This window comes from Typopeltis vanoorti, chromosome 2 (assembly GCF_054136105.1).
Source record: "Typopeltis vanoorti isolate ZY-2024b chromosome 2, IOZ_Tvanoo_1.0, whole genome shotgun sequence".
Classification (NCBI taxonomy): Eukaryota; Metazoa; Arthropoda; class Arachnida; order Uropygi; family Thelyphonidae; genus Typopeltis; species Typopeltis vanoorti.
In genome coordinates, this window is record NC_143550.1 from 168164179 (window position 1) to 168181559 (window position 17381).

The following is a 17381-nucleotide window of genomic DNA, read 5'->3' on the forward strand; positions in this document are numbered from 1 at the left end:
TCAAATATATCTTGTCTTCTGCGTCTTTCTAAAAACTATATCTCGTTTTAACCTTTCTTCTTAACCTTCACTATTCATCTGACCTATGGCCGCAAATAATATAAAGCTCACATGTGCAATACTTACAGAACAAAGAAATCGCCTCAGGCTGGAGACAATCTCTTTGTTTGACCTACTGGTGTTTATTCTCAACTGAATTTGGAAAATTTATTTAGTTTCTAGCTGCGCCACCAAATTCGTGGGTGGGAGGTGAAACTCCCTCCAAAGAATAACACACAGTAAACCACGCGGAACTTTTCTATCTCAATTCTATGTATCAAGTTAAATTTTCTCTTATGCATTCGTGACAATATCTATTTTCAAGGCTCACACAGATTCGAATTAATGAGTAGTGCATTGGAAATAGAAATCAGGCAAGTTCTTTAAACAAGAAAACAATTTATTTAACATCAATGAAATGTACAATGGGTGAATTTTAAGTACTAAGTAAATTAGCGTCTATGCTTCAAATTACAACCAATGACTACGTTTAAAATTTAGTTCATCATCATACTCAATTCTAGTAAGACCACGTGTCTATAATTTTCTCTCATTAAACTTGGTTATACTCAGATTAATCTTACATAACATTTTGCAGGCATTGGCAATAGCTATAACATAAAATACACGATGTTTCACTTTAAATTTTTAACCAGACCTTCTCTCACATATAACAAAATATCTGAACTATCAGCATAAGGCCTAAAGTCCTAAAGTCCTAAAAAACAAGTCCCTTAATTAAATTACCGTCACAATCTTCTTATTTCTAGCTAAACAATGGAAAAATCTTACTTTGAACAGATGTCTGGCCTTTTCTAAATGATCCCTGAAATTACTTCCTTCTATTACCGTCCGACTTTAGTACAGCACTTGGATATCATCTCCGGGATTTCATGAGATCTCCTCTTAACATCAGCGAACATTTGGATCTTGGTGGCATGAAAACTCGGCATCTAATTTCTTCTAAAATCGATCATCTTAGTAATGTCTCTTTCTCGGCAAATTTCTATCTGGAACGTAGGTCTCCGATTGCGAATACAAATTATCTCCCACGATGTTAGCAAAACTCCGCTGCCGTAGCGTACATCGTAACTTCAGATCGGAATCCCATGTGACCTCGAAACTTCTCGCTGACCTGGGACCGGATCGACTCGAACTCGTACTCCAAGAAAAAAGGCAAGACAAGACCTTCGTTTCGACGTAGCGAACTGCTATTTATGCGGTCCCGATGACTTTCGTTGTTGCTTACGTCATCGTCCCCCGGGTACTTTGGTGGTTTGCACCCGTCACCCCCTCGTCGATCAGTGCAATTAGTCGCGAAACCCCCCTCGCACTATTGATCCTCGAGGTTTGCAGTTGCCCCAGGTCATTATTTAATATCTTGATCCGTCTGGAATTACTGGTGACTAAGAGATTTCTTAAGACACAATTAATCTTACACTTATTTTTCTGTTCTTTTACAAAACCCTTTGAGGTGACAATATTCAGTAATATGCAAAAATTATTTCCAAATTAAAAAATATGAAAACATCTCTATTAACCCACAAGTAACTTTTTAGGGAATTTTGTTTACCAGTAAAATCGGTATACAAGAGGTTTTTGAATAAAGTTCCTCGTATACATGATTTTATGCCAGAAACGATCATTTCAAGGAAGTTTGAGTCCTTACGAGCGGTTTTAATGAGGTCCTTGCAGTGTTCAATTCGATACATTGTTTGGTCGTCGGTCAACTTGTGGGAAACAAATCGCGAATTCAATTTTCGAAGGACCAAACTCTCAGTCAAAATGTTGTGCACAGTTGATTTTGAAATCCCCAATTCATCTTCAATCAATCCAACGCAGTTTTTGGATGTTAACTTCGCTTAGTCCAGTTTTTGGACGGTCAAGCTTTTCGTCGTCCTCAAGAGTCTCACGACCACTTTTAAATCGCTTAAACCACTCGTAAACTTGAGTTCGGGATAAGCATTCATCACCGCATTTTGAATCATCTGATGCGTTTTGGTAAAACTTTTACCAAGTTTAACACAAAAATCAATTTCTGCTCTCTGTTTGAAACTCATTTTCCGACCGTTCGTCAAAACGCACTGTCACTCTTAGCACTATAATAACGCGTCTTCTAATGAAACAAATGTCATAAACAGTTGACACAACCCTAATGAAGGTGGCCGCTTTCGACAACAAAAAGATACAATAGATGGCGCCACTGGTTTGTTCTATTTTTCGAAAAGTTCGGTTTCTTTTTGGACAGAAGGTGTATTTCAAGCAGTAACAGACAAAACACGCTACACGTTACAAATCAGTGATTCCCAACCATTGTGCCGCGAGATTTCCAATTGGAATGATAATATTGCTGCAGTGTTCCGCTACTTGCCGCTGTGAGTGAGACTTTTCAGAGCCTAAATATTAAAAGAAAGAAGAGTTAAAGGCTGCTAAGAGGATTTAAGAGTACAATATGTGGTTTAATCCACAGTTCCACTATAAATTAAGTTGATGAGCACCAAGCACTAGTGTCACATTAAAACTGTATGAGTTATTATTAAAAAAATATTTGTTTGTTTACAATGAAATAAAATGTACATTTTTTACATTTTATTTCAATCAGTTGTAATTACTTATCAACATATATACATTAATTTACAATTATGTACAAATTTTGATAAATAAGTATAAATTAATTTGTTACTTTTCTTCTTTGAACCTCTGAGTCTGTATATTAATTACTAAGAGAAAAATAAAAAGGAGGACTGCCTTAACATTTTTAAACAGCCGCCAGGATTCCTGGAGTTCCAAAAATCGTTTGGGAAACAGTTATTGATAATAGAACTAATTGCTATTTATTCTAATATCTAATTTATATTGCAATATCTAATTTATAACGATTCAAACTAATTTCTTATCAAATGCGTCTAATGAATGGATACAAAATATATTAATTAACGAATACTGGTAACTTCTGTGACTTGATAGACCTCAATCCCATGGATTATTATCCCTTCATCGCTAGGAATAGATTTGTGTTAAATATTAACGAGCACTTGGCTCACCCTATTCAGGACAGAGCGGAAGCGCCTGAACCGAAAAGCAGAACAGCTTTCGGGGATTAGAAAACTCCTGAATGAGTTGCTTGGGATGAAAAACCGCTCAGGTGAATAAGTAGTGGTAGTGTTACGGAGTAACGAGGAAATATCTGGGATATCAGCAACGATATGCAGGAGAGCATGTCACTTGTTGATCATGGAGAAGATGACTTGGGTATTCCTGAGGAATTTGTTTGTGTCGGCTTGGCTGGGGTTCATTTTGCTAAAGGCTGTTAGCATCTCCCCTACTCAGGCAGCAAGAATCAACGCAAAGTTTTGGCTATAAGCTGCCGAGGCTCCGGGTAAAATTCGCGGAGAAACAGTAGAAGCTAAAGTTTTATCGGCTGTAACACCCCCCCCCCCCCGCTGTGAAATCTGGCGCAGGTTTCATGGCTCGATTCTGAGTGGGCGGGGCTAATGCCGCTCTGGTCTTCTGTAAGTGAGATGGGTGAATTGAGCAGCCCTTATAGTTGGTTGAATGGGCTGCCACAATTCGCGCATTTAGCAGGTGCAGACCGTGGTTTTGTGCAAGTGTGCGGGGGATGGCTGTCACCACACTTTACGCACTTGTAAACTGCTTTACATAACTTTTGTGCATGGCCAAATTTTTGGCAGCAATGACATTGACCGGCGGATGCCTTTCTTCTGAGTGGTTCTGTCTTAGTGACTAAGCTGCAGACTATCTTAAGGTCGTAAATTTCTCTGTGGTCTTTACTGATCTAAGATCAGAGGCATGGGGCGCTTGTCTGCGCGGTACATGCGCGAGATCTTAATTGGTTCAAGGCCTTGTGATCTGAGGTCAGTAGCTATTTCATCAGCTGTTATGGTTTCTGCCAGACCTCTGATGACTACTTTTAGTTTTTTTTTTTTACTCTTGAGTTGAAATGTGTGATATGGGATATTCAGTTCGTCCATAAGTCTGGTGATCCGGGGGTAGTCCACCGCCCCTTCTGGTTGAATTCGGATTCCATCATCTGTGTTCTTAGCTGATATAAATTTGATGTTGCTGTTCTTCATTGTCTCCGCGATTGATGACCATTTTTCTTTCGATCCTAGAATAACTGGAGGAATCCTCTCTTTGGGCTGTGCCCCTGATTCCGTCGCTCTTTCTTCAACAGGTTGTGCTGTTGTGTCCATTGGAGCTGTACTTTCCAAGGGCTGGGGTAATATTTCAGGATCTGCTGCAGGAGACTTTTTCTTTCTCTTTTTCCTTCTGACCTCCTGAAAGCCACTGGAGTTTGAATTAGAGATGACTTCAGTTGTTGATGCTGGCGTTGTCATGTGAAGAGGGAGGAAGTTCAGAGGGCTGGAGGTCCTCTGTCTCCACTTCAAGAACCTGGTGTTTTCCGATTTTAGTGGGCCATTTTGTGTTTAGTATGTTGCTTAAATGTGAAAAGAGCCAACAGTTCTTTAAAACTGAGATCGTCAAAAGGCAAATCCATGCCAAGGCGAAAGCTTTAATGTGTGGTGGGGGGGGGGGGGAAGACCTGCCTTGTCCTTTCTGACCGCTACCGGAAAAATTGCGTTACCGAAAAAAGTCTTACCTGCTCTGCTGAAGGAGCACACTGCTGACGCTACAGGAGAGATCAAAACTCGCCTATAATATCTATTTTCACATTAACATATCTATAATATCATTTTTTCGAGATCATAGTCAACAAGCACACACTAGGCGAAAGCATCATAAAACTCAGAACACTCAATCCAATGACTCATAATTGCTCTGCTCATAATGATCTGACTACTACGTAATCAATTAACGAAGACTTTATAGTCCTTATAAGGACTGGCATAAAGGGGCGAAGCAAGAATGCTTTTCATCTTCCCCGTTATCTGTAGAGGACAGTGTTGGGATAAGGTGTTATTGAGCTATTATTAAAGTTCTGATCATGGCAGGAGGGTAACACCAATATCCGAGCCTCAGTTAGGACTTTATTGGCTACAGCACTGCGATCCATTATCCATTACCCAGCAAGGGAATTAATCACCGCATCTCTTCCATTAACGAAGACTTATTAAGGACTGGCTTAAATGGGCGAAGCAAGAATACTTTTCATCTTCCCCGTTATCTGTAGAGGACAGTGTAGGGATAAGGTGTTATTGAGCTATTAAAGCTCTGATCATGGCAGGAGGATATAGTCCTTATAAGGACTGGCATAAAGGGGCGAAGCAAGAATGCTTTTCATCTTCCCCGTTATCTGTAGAGGACAGTGTTGGGATAAGGTGTTATTGAGCTATTATTAAAGTTCTGATCATGGCAGGAGGGTAACACCAATATCCGAGCCTCAGTTAGGACTTTATTGGCTACAGCACTGCGATCCATTATCCATTACCCAGCAAGGGAATTAATCACCGCATCTCTTCCATTAACGAAGACTTATTAAGGACTGGCTTAAATGGGCGAAGCAAGAATACTTTTCATCTTCCCCGTTATCTGTAGAGGACAGTGTTGAGATAAGGTGTTATTGAGCTATTAAAGCTCTGATCATGGCAGGAGGGTACAGCAATAGCCTAGCCTCAGTTAGGACATCATTGGCTACAGCATTGCCATTCATTACCCTCCAAGGGTATGAATCACCGCATCTCACGGCGGATCCATTAACGAAGACAATTACAATTATTAAAATTAAAGGATCATTATGATATCTATTGAAGGGTGTTTAGTTTGAATATCACTGAAATGATCAATAATTCAATATATTTTCAATGTTTTTAAGCAATTGGATTTTTAAATTAATATAAAAACTCAATTAAGATTAAATATTTAATATTAAATATATAAATAAATAACTATACTAACTAGAAAATGAAAACTAGCAAACTAATAATAAAAATGAAACGAAGATTAAAAGGAGAATAAACTATTTTTAAAAAATGAAATTAGTAGAGGAAAAAGATACTTGAAAGCATAAACACAGCAGGGATCTTAAAAGAGACCCGAATCTTTTAAGTGAAAAATATTTTAAAAACTTGCCTCATTCAGTAAGTTGTGATTAGTTTAAAAATATTGCAGTTAGGAATGCACTTCATTATATCAGATGACGTCATAATAAATTTCCTTATTCAATAGTCGCTTCGGTTCAAGCACTTCATGAATCAAGCAGGAGTGTTAAAAGTTTATTTTTCACTTGGTTAGACTATAATAAATTTAGTTTAATCCTTTATCCAAGTGTGAGCAAACAAAGTTTGTGCCTGAAAATATCTTCAGGACTGGGGTAAGGTAGTACAACACCGGAAACTCGTTGCAAAGGTGGAGCAAGCTAACATCACTCCTATCTCAGTATCTCCCATAATGCAAAACACATCTCCTTGCGGGTATGTATAATGTTATGCATTAAGGGAGGGACCATTACTCAGACTAGTTTCGACCTTTATTGAGGTCTCTTCAGTGGGAGCCAGGCCCAAGTGGAGATACCAGGCAGAAGCATTAGCAAGGTCATCTCTACCTATAGGAGTAGCCAAACGGTGTGCCACCGTTTACTTAAATTACTCTGGATTTAGAGAAAGATGTTGAAAATTTATTTTTCACTTGGTTAGAATATAATAAATTTAGTTTAATCCTTTATCCAAGTGCGAGCAAACAAAGTTTGCTCCTGAAAGTATCTTCAGGACTGGGGTAAGGTAGTACAACACCCGGCTCCCACTGAAGAGACCACAATAAAGGTCGAAACCGGTCTGGGGTGGCCCTTCCCTTAATGCATAACGTTATATATATCCGCAAGGAGATGTGTTTTGCATTATGGGAGATTCTGAGATAGGAGTGATGTTAGCTTGCTCCACCTTTGCAACGAGTTTCCGGTGTTGTACTACCTTACCCAGTCCTGAAGATACTTTCAGGCGCAAGCTTTGTTTGCTCCCATTTGGATAAAGGATTAAACTAAATTTATTAAAGCAGGAGTGTATTTCTTCATCTTTTAATGGCTCCTTGGATCTGACCGCCTTCTATGGCGGATATGTATATACAGCGAATACAGTGATTGAAATCGATTTAATAGCAAGAATAGCTAACAGAACGAATATACAAAATACCCAATGCATACTCATCCATAGAAGAAACACGAGAAAACCATCCAGTGTAGCTATTTCCCAAAAAGTTGTTGATAAGATGGTGGTAAGTCGTCTGTTAAACCATTGGAATCCCTCTGTTGTATTTCCGTCCTGGAAGGTGCACTTGGTGGTAGCAACACTGTGGAATGTTGTGCAGGAGGCATTGCTATGGTGTACACGTTGTCTGGCATTCTTGGATACGGTTGGCATAATTCTCTTTCAGCCATGTTATCTTCTGCCGATGTCGGCGTCCAAGAGGAGCTGAAGAGAGTAGACGAATCACTTTCTTCACAGCAACACCATCGATTTCGTAAAACTTTTTGACAAACAGCACAGAAGAGCGATATTCCAATAATTACGAAAATTATGATCACAAATATTTCTATGTTCATTTTGTAGGCGAGTTGTTTCCACTTGGCGATGCAGTTTTTGACCTGCAAAAGAAATATATATATATATATATATATATATATATATATATATATATATATATATATATATATATATATATATATATATATATATATATATATATATATATATATATATTGTTGAAATTAGGATTTACTCGGGATGTATACATTTATAAAAATAAATTTAACTGACTAGAACCCGAGAAAGTATAACAAAAACCTTTAATACATCACAACTAGTTTCATCGGTGATCCGACTTCTTCAGGTGAGAAATAAAAATAAAAAATAAAAACATAAGACATAAAATAACACGGTAAAAAATGAACTTTACAGCTTAATAAAAAGCAGAATAATAACAGTCATATTTGAATAGGTGACCGCGTGCTACCGTTGGCATGAGTAGAATGTGTGCGACAGCTAATTTTTGAGCGCCAGTACTGGATTACTGCGCTATGTGAATCGGGTAAATTGTAGCTAAGATTATTGTTTAAATGTGAAGGGTCCAGAACTATTTCTTTTGATTCGATGATTCTTCTTTCGAATTCATCCTTGCAAATATATAAATTAGTAGTGCGTTCCCAATCAACTTGATGTGGCTGTTCTTCAAGGTTAGAGTTTGCCGAGAAAAGGACATGACTGGAAAGGGCGCTCGCTCGTGCTCTACTGTAGGAGATGTCACGTCTATGTTCCTCAAGACGAAGTGAAACAGATTTGTCTGTCTGGCCAAAATAAGGTCGACCACAGTTGCACAAAACTTTATAAACACCAGGAAAATGCAGATGGTTGTGTTTTGGTTTTGGTCGACTCAGAAAAGAACGAAGTTTTGGCAGCGTAGTATAGTCGGTCTTTATGTTGAATTTTATGCTGATAAGAGTATCTTATCAGCATAATTTATTAAATAATAATATGTGTAGAAATTTATGATAACTAAATATATATGTAAAGTAACGAAAAGTGTATTATAAATAATTGTATACGTAATGAAAGAGCGCTGATTAAGTAGCTCAAATATTCTGTTTATTCTTATTTGTGAAAATGTAACGTTATGTAATCACTTATGTAAGAGTAGAGCGTTGTGTTACATTAGCGAAATGTTTACGTTCATGCGTTGTCATGGAGACGCATGAAATAAACAAGCACGAGTCGAATACAGCGTGACCTTCGGACTGAAAGGGTTGGAAAAGAATAGAAGATTATTAATTAGAGAGAAGAGAGGAAGTTTTTGCGGAGCGGAAAGGAAGGTAGGATACAAGCAAAAGAAGTGGAAGAAAATTATAAGTTCTCTAGGGCAGAAATTCATGAGAATAGTGTTTAGAAGTGAGCCAAAACATAGTGAATCATATACTTAGCTGCAAGTGAAATCAGCTGTGGTTATAGAGGAAAATTGATGTCGTAATCGGATAAATAAAGAACTGGACATTCAATGGGAAATTCTGATTAGTTCCAGTTAATCTTGGATTACGTCTTAATTCTGTGTTGCCCTGAGAAGAATATAATGAATTTATCTAGTTGCAGAAAAGTAAACAAGGAAGGATATCAGTACCATATTGCTGTTGTTTAGAGTAGTGAAGCGCGATTAGCAATAGTTCAGTTAAAGCGTTGGAGAATTTTATTTAATGTGCTCCGCTAGCTCAAATAAGTTAATTCATAAGTGTGTTCGCAATAAATTGATGTATTGAAGATTGTATCTGGTAAGAGTAGTCATACTTGTTTGTTTGTTCTAACATTAACATATCTTCGAAGTTCAAGGTCCGAAATAAGATTGCTTGGAATAATGTCTACCTTGATTAGTGCCTGCTGTGAATTTAAACATTAAGTACAACTGATAGATATGTGCAGACTGATCAAATGAGAAGTTTTGTTTTATTAACTTGAGTTAAGAAAGCTTGTAATTTTGAAGCTGTGAATTGTATGTTAAAGTTTAGAACATTGAATTGGAATGAGTGACTTAGCAAGATGTATTAAGTTATTTGTATTGTTTCATTTAAAAGTAGAATTCTTGTATTTGTTATATATCATATATTAAATGTTTTATTTTGTTAATCTAATTATTGTGTTTGCCTGAATTCCTTTTTATTGCACCGTTCATAAATATTCGAATCTTGCAGGAACCCCGAGTAAAATAGAAATAATTCGGCCTAACTAATGAGAAGACTGCTAACTTAATTAAGAATTGATCCTACTATTTTATATACTAATCTAAAAATAGGGTGGCGCAGTATAATTATAAATTTCTCTATTTTTTGGATCGGTGATCAATTTGCGATTAAGTGTTATATTGATAAAAGTGACTTGAACCAAGATGGCGGATTTAGAACATAACATGAAAATAGAACGTCACGACAAATGGCGCAGCAGTCGACAGGATGTGATTTAATAGGTAGGAATTAAATTTAACAACTATAAGATAAGAAATTGAATTTAAGTTTAGTGATAATAATCGTAGAATTACTCCCTGAAATTTTAGAAAGTGAAATAATTAAATCACAGTGAACTGGTTATAATTTGGACTCAGGCAAAGATAAAAGTTAATTTTAAAGTAAAAAGATTGAATTAATTGAGATAGTAATTTATTAATCACTATGGCTGTCACATCAAGCTCTGAAATGAATGACAGTGAATTCTTTCGTACGGTAAACCCGCAACAGGTTTTTCCCCAATATTCAGGTGAAGAATCAGATGATGTACTATTTTTCTTTACCTATGTTGAAAAACTTAGAGAAATTGCAGGTTGGACTGATTTTCAATTACTAGTTCTGATTAGAAGTAAATTGGTAGGTAAAGCAAAAACATTTTTGCATTCTTCTCCAATACTTCGAGAAACTTTTGAGTATTCCAAATTTAAAGACACCTTATTGTCTCAATTTTGTAAACTTAGAAGTGTAGGTCCTAACTTATGGAAATTGCAGAAAATTGTTCAAAAGGATAAAGAGACTGTTACTGATTTTCACAATCGGTTATTAACATTGGCCAACAGTTTGGATGTTACTGGTGAAGATAAACCTCACTTAGATTGGGCTGTGTTCCAACAATTTAGACAAGGTGTTAGGCAAGAATTAAGAGAAACAGCCTACAAGAAGAAAATTTCTACTTTAGAAGAGTGTCTCAAAAGTGTTAAGGAAAAAGAACAAATACTAGGTGACCTTTATCCCTCAACCAATGCAAGTCTTGTGAATGTCGTGAATAAAACTGATAGTTCATTCAACCAATCAGAAATAGAAAGGAGAAGTAAAGTTGAAAAGGGAAAAGCAAAGACTAGTTTCAAGTCACTTTTATGAATAATACAACTAATTACGAAATGATCACCGATCCAAAAGTAGGGAAATTTATATTTATACTGCGCCACCCTATTCTTAGATTAGTCTATATAAATAGTAGGATCAGTTCTAAATTAAGTTAGCAGTCATCTCATTAGGCCGAATCATCTATTATCATTTTTACTTGGGGTTTTCGCAAGATTCGAATGTTTATGAACGGTGCAATAATAAGGAATTCAGGCAAACACAATATTTAGATCAACAAAACAAAACATTTAATATATGATATGGTCAACAAATACAAGAACTCTATTTTAAAATGGAACTATACAATTAACTTAACACTTCTTCTTAGGTCACTGATGCTAATTCAATGTTCTAACTTTCATATACTATTCACAGTCTCAAAAACACAAATCTTCTTATCTCAAGTTAATATAACAATTTCACATCTTATTCAGTCTTCACAAATCTATCAGCTCAATGTTTATATTCACTGCAGGCAATAAACTACGTAAGCTATATTCCAAGCAAATATGTTCCCGGACCTTGAGCATCGGAGGTATATTACAGTTAATGCTAGAATAGAGAAACTTATACAACTACTCTTACCAGACAAATTCTTCAATACATCAAATTATTGAGAGAGCACTTATGAATTAACTTAATTAACATTAGCGGAACACACATAACAAATATTCTCCATAGTTTAAACTGTATTACTGTAAGTCGCACTTCACTATTCCAAACAACAGCAATTAGGTACTAATATCTTTTCCTGTTCACTTTTCTCCAAGTAACCAATATAACCTTTTCCTAGGGCAACATAGAATTTAATCGTAATCCAGATTAACTAGAACTAATCAGAATTTTCGCATTGACTGTCCAGTTTCCTTTTATCTGATTACGGCATCAACCTTTCTTCATAACAACAGCAGTTTTCGCTTATAACATTAAACTTTATGTTTCACTACTTATAGGTTCACTTCCGAACACTATACTCATAAATCTCTGCCCTGAGGATTATATAATCTTGGTTCCGCAAGACTCTCTCCTCACTGGCTTAATAATAATTCTTCTCTCCCTTCCTATCTTATCTATGACCTTCCCTCTTCTCTCCCTTTTTCTCTAAGTTTTTCAACATAGGTAAAGAAAAATAGTACATCATCTGATTCTTCACCTGAATATTGGGGAAAAACCTGTTGCGGGTTTACCGTACGAAAGAATTCACTGTCATTCATTTCAGAGCTTGATGTGACAGCCATAGTGATTAATAAATTACTATCTCAATTAATTCAATCTTTCTACTTTAAAATTAACTTTTATCTTTGCCTGAGTCCAAATTATAACCAGTTCACTGTGATTTAATTATTTCACTTTCTAAAATTTCAGGGAGTAATTCTACGATTATTATCACTAAACTTAAATTCAATTTCTTATCAGCATCTCTTATGCTGATAAGAGTGCTGATAAGAGTGCTGATATTGTATCAGCACTCTTACCCCAAAACTAGCTAAGATTCTGAAAAAATTCAACATAAAGACCGACTATACTACGCTGCCAAAACTTCGTTCTTTTCTGAGTCGACCAAAACCAAAACACAACCATCTGCATTTTCCTGGTGTTTATAAAGTTTTGTGCAACTGTGGTCGACCTTATTTTGGCCAGACAGACAAATCTGTTTCACTTCGTCTTGAGGAACATAGACGTGACATCTCCTACAGTAGAGCACGAGCGAGCGCCCTTTCCAGTCATGTCCTTTTCTCGGCAAACTCTAACCTTGAAGAACAGCCACATCAAGTTGATTGGGAACGCACTACTAATTTATATATTTGCAAGGATGAATTCGAAAGAAGAATCATCGAATCAAAAGAAATAGTTCTGGACCCTTCACATTTAAACAATAATCTTAGCTACAATTTACCCGATTCCCATAGCGCAGTAATCCAGTACTGGCGCTCAAAAATTAGCTGTCGCACACATTCTACTCATGCCAACGGTAGCACGCGGTCACCTATTCAAATATGACTGTTATTATTCTGCTTTTTATTAAGCTGTAAAGTTCATTTTTTACCGTGTTATTTTATGTCTTATGTTTTTATTTTTTATTTTTATTTCTCACCTAAAGAAGTCGGATCACCGATGAAACTAGTTGTGATGTATTAAAGGTTTTTGTTATACTTTCTCGGGTTCTAGTCAGTTAAATTTATTTTTATAAATATATATATATATATATATATATATATATATATATATATATATATATATTAAAATTTGAAAATTAAATTAAATAAATATTATTATTTCAAATTTCTGTAAAAACGAAAGTAAATCATCAACTTAATAAAAACAAGGGAAATATATATTTGATGAGTTAGACAAATTAAGATTAAATAAATCTGGTAATACTGAAACGAGAAATTCATCTTCCTACTATGAAAATCATCAATTCTCTATGGACTACAGTTGAACTACATCCAGGAATATCATGACCGATACCATAAATTTCTTCAATGCTTTGTAATTAATTCTTCCATTTTATGAGCGCTTTACTGCTAGTCTGCCAACCAACTAGACAAGTATGACCTTCAGCTTTTTGAAAATTGATAGAAAAATATTTAACATTGCTGCACTTGTTATCCGACAGAATACGTAAGACTAATTTTTCAAAAATTCTTTTTTGATTTTTATGAAAATATTGCAGAACCATAAACACTTTTCAGGATTTATTATGTCTGCACAGTCTACGTGAATCGAATGAGATTTTCAAGCACAAAGTACAAGTTTTTTTTTGTACATACATTCTTATTTATTTTATTTATTTTTATATATATATTTATGTGTAAATTTATTTTATTTTTGGTTGCGTGTATTTTTATTTTGTATTAAAATAAATATAGATGGAAAACTGAAGTAAGTTATTATAGAATTCATAATAATCATTATGAAGTGATAACTTCTAAGGTACGAATATGTGTTTTTTTTTTGCTTGTGCGTTCGCGCGCGCGTGTGTCTTATTGATCGTCAACTCAGTCCTTAACAGTTATTATAACTAACAGCATTAACATTATAACTAATTAACATTGAGTAAATTTGCTATCCATACGACAACATTTTTAAGTTCATATCATTATTTTTTATTTAACTAGGTTCTATACAAACAGTAATTATGAAAATAGCGATTCTGTTGCTGTTACCCTCCTGCATTGATCAGAGCTTTATATATATATACAGTATGTTTAAGATGAACCATAGGGATGGTTTGCTTAATCTGAACCTTAGTGGGTTTTTTTTTTTTTTACTAAGATAAAAAAATAATATTTTAAATAAATTAATGTTAAGCTAGAATTTAAAAAAATAAATTAATGTTAAGCTAGAGTTTAGGAAATCTTTAACTATCCTCAGACGCTGATTCTCAAATTACAGAACCTTCTCATACTTTCATTAACTTCAAGAACCAATTTTGAAAAATAGTGCGATAAAAATTCGTGTTCTGTGATTGTGTATATGTAGGAGTCAGCTGTTGGTGATAGTTTACAAGGAAGAAATTGCCAGTCAACCCTTTTGGTGTTCGGTGAGGAAAAACAAGCCGAATTTAAAACGACTGAGTCGTATGTGGGTACATAGCACATCAATAAGATAAAATATCATTAGTATATAATGGCGTCCATTGAAATAATTCTGTCTAGTAAAATGCGTGTTAATGTGCGTGGCCAGGTTTCGAGTCTTTTGAGGAACAAAAAACCGAAGTTTCCTGAATAGAAAAATGCCTTCTCCTCACGAGGCCGGCTGGTTCACCATTCCACTTAACTGTTTACTTCAGAAAGTTATCCATATCAAATGCAATTTTACTTTTAAAATTTTATTTAAAAACGCTATTAAATCAAAATTACATCTTATTCGCATGCACCAAACTCAATAGTCAGATCTTCAACTCGTAAAGAACTCGCCACCCATGAAGTGTTATACAGTGAATGTACGTAACACTTCAATAAATAAAAACTAATTTCAAGTTTCTGTTACATTTGGGAAAGACAAACAGACTCACCTGATAGGTCATACAATACGGAACAGCAGATACATGAATGCTAATGTTGCGTGTCGAATAGACATTGTTTCTTATTTTCAAATGATATATAATCGTAAATGTCTCGTTTTCTTTCGAAACTGAATAGTTTAAGATAATGATATCACTCCATTTCACATAACTACATGTTATACTTCGATAACAACTGCTGCCTTATCGGCAAACATACATTCCTTTTACTGTTACTAAGTTGCTATTTTAACCAAAAAACTACCAGGATTGAGTAGAACGAAAATTGCAGTGATAATTTTTAAGAGTCTGCACTCTGCTGTTTTGTTAAATAACTTCGGTTTAGCTGGCTTGTCGTATGCCAAATGAAATTAAAAAGGTCAGCTGAAGCGCTCTCATTGTTACCCAACTCCAGCTGTTTAAATTCAGCCTTATGCTATGTAAATAACGAATCAACTTCCTGTTTGCGAATTCATCATTCTGTAGTGACAACCGGAATTTGTTAATCGAAGTTTTGCGATTGATCCAACCTGACAAAGTTGCCAAATGAGTGCGCGACAAGTGGCGACACCTGATGGATATTTACGACAATTGCTGAGCTTAAACTGTAATTTGTTCTCAATAAATGAAATACCCAAAATATCGTCCATTGATCTTAATGGATAATGAATTTTATTTTATTTTACAATTTTCGAAATTTCTTTTTGACCATCTTCTGTTAAAACGAAATTCAGCATTTCTGAAATGAAATAAAATTCGATATTTAGGATAAACTACCTTCCTTTATACCAAATTAGTTTCCAAATTTCCTACACTAATATAACGTAAAATTTATAATTAATTTAATTCATATAATGATTTCATTCATATAAAAAAAAAATCCGCTAATGAATTTTGTTCTCCAAAACCAGTAGGCAAGGCCATTTAGCCTTAACTTTTGGAAACTGAAGGCAGCCAATCTCCATCCTTAGCCAGTGACAGAGAGCTTATCAAAGACTCTCAATCATTTCAACTGAAAAGAGAATATGGCAAACAACTAATACCATTTCTTGGTCGCTAAACCTAACAGTATCAATTATTTTCTTTAATAGTGTTAGTTCTAAGGCAGATTTTCTATTCGATTACTTAAATGAAATTGAATGATCATATTTCAGTCATCGTATAAAAATATATTATTAATTATCATTATCATCCCTATATCTCATATTACCTAAAGAAAAAAAATATATACTTTTTCCCAAAAATCCAAGAAGTGAAAAACCATATTAGGCCTAGCATGCTACTACATGTATAGCACACTTACATTAACTAATACATAAAAAATTACATACAATGCAATTTTTTCATCTTCAAATGAATTACCTACAAGATATATTACCATGTGGGACTAGAAAAGTGGCACTGTAATGTTTAATGAAAAAATTAAATTCATCAAAACAGAAATATAAAGCTTCAAAATATTGCATCTCCTTTCCGACAAGATTTCCGACTGTAGCAAATCTTATTGTCATATTAAGGCGCTATATTTTCTAAAAAAATACCAAAGTACAATAACTATTCACATCAAACTGAGCAGACACGGTAAATTACCATTTAATTCATATGATAGAGTAACTAAGTAGTTAGAAATCCCAGACAATGTCGAGAAACTCCCACATGATATAAGACACTTGACATCTATTGCGATCCTAAAGATGGCCTTATTTATTTATTTATTTTTAAGAAGCAAATTCCTGTAGCAATAAGAACGATCTGCACGCATTCATAGCACTTTTCAAAGTTTTCAGTTTTAAGCTTCACTTTTCTGCCGCTAGGGGAGGTCTTCATAATTAAATGCAGCAATAAATTTGCAGTGAAAATGGAGAAGGGTGAGGAGACAATGGCATTGATCAAAATATCACACAGTGATTGGTTTCTGATTTCAGACTCGTTCCACTAATTGACGATTTACAGTCGTGGGTCACCCAGACTTGCCTCTATCCGATCTGAAATGAAAGCAATATTAATTTCAGAGAAGATGAAACATATACAAGAAGGTTTGATTAAATAGCATGTGTGAATACCAGCTGCTTAGTTTTTTTTTCTTTTTCAAATGGCACCTGCTTTAAAATTTCTCTTAATACTGATTACTTTGAAAATCCAAACGTCCACAGCAATGTATGCAATAGAAAGCCACCTGGTATACGCAATCAGAGTTCAACGGTGAAGCTAATAATAATACATCTGTTTTATGGAAAAAAAAGAAAGAAAGAATGCAATTATTTTATGGAAAGACAGAAAAATCTAAACACTTTCCAGCTTCAAACTGCAAGTGCTAATAACAAATATTTTAAACTTCCTAATATTAGGCTAAATCTGCCAACGTCATCGTCTCTCCGCCCACCTGTCAAACTTCTACCTAAAATCTTGAAGGTCAAAAAAATATCTTTTCAGGAACGAGTAAGTCATGTGACGTCAGTAGTGACACTGCACTTTCTACTGTCATGTGATTTGCTACTTGACTGAAATCTA

At 35.0% G+C, this 17381-nt stretch overlaps 1 protein-coding gene across 1 annotated transcript; it reads right to left on the reverse strand.

Moving 5' to 3' along the window:
* Positions 1-474: 474 nt before the first annotated feature.
* On the reverse strand, positions 475-15085 carry LOC150109632 (uncharacterized). The gene is made up of 3 exons (XM_090409361.1): positions 14883-15085; positions 7157-7597; positions 475-2435 (listed from the first exon to the last, which is right to left on the reverse strand). Exons 1-2 carry the CDS (start codon positions 14892-14894, stop codon positions 7196-7198), a joined length of 414 nt encoding a protein of 137 aa, XP_090265487.1. The 5' UTR covers positions 14895-15085; the 3' UTR covers positions 475-2435; positions 7157-7195.
* Positions 15086-17381: the final 2296 nt, after the last annotated feature.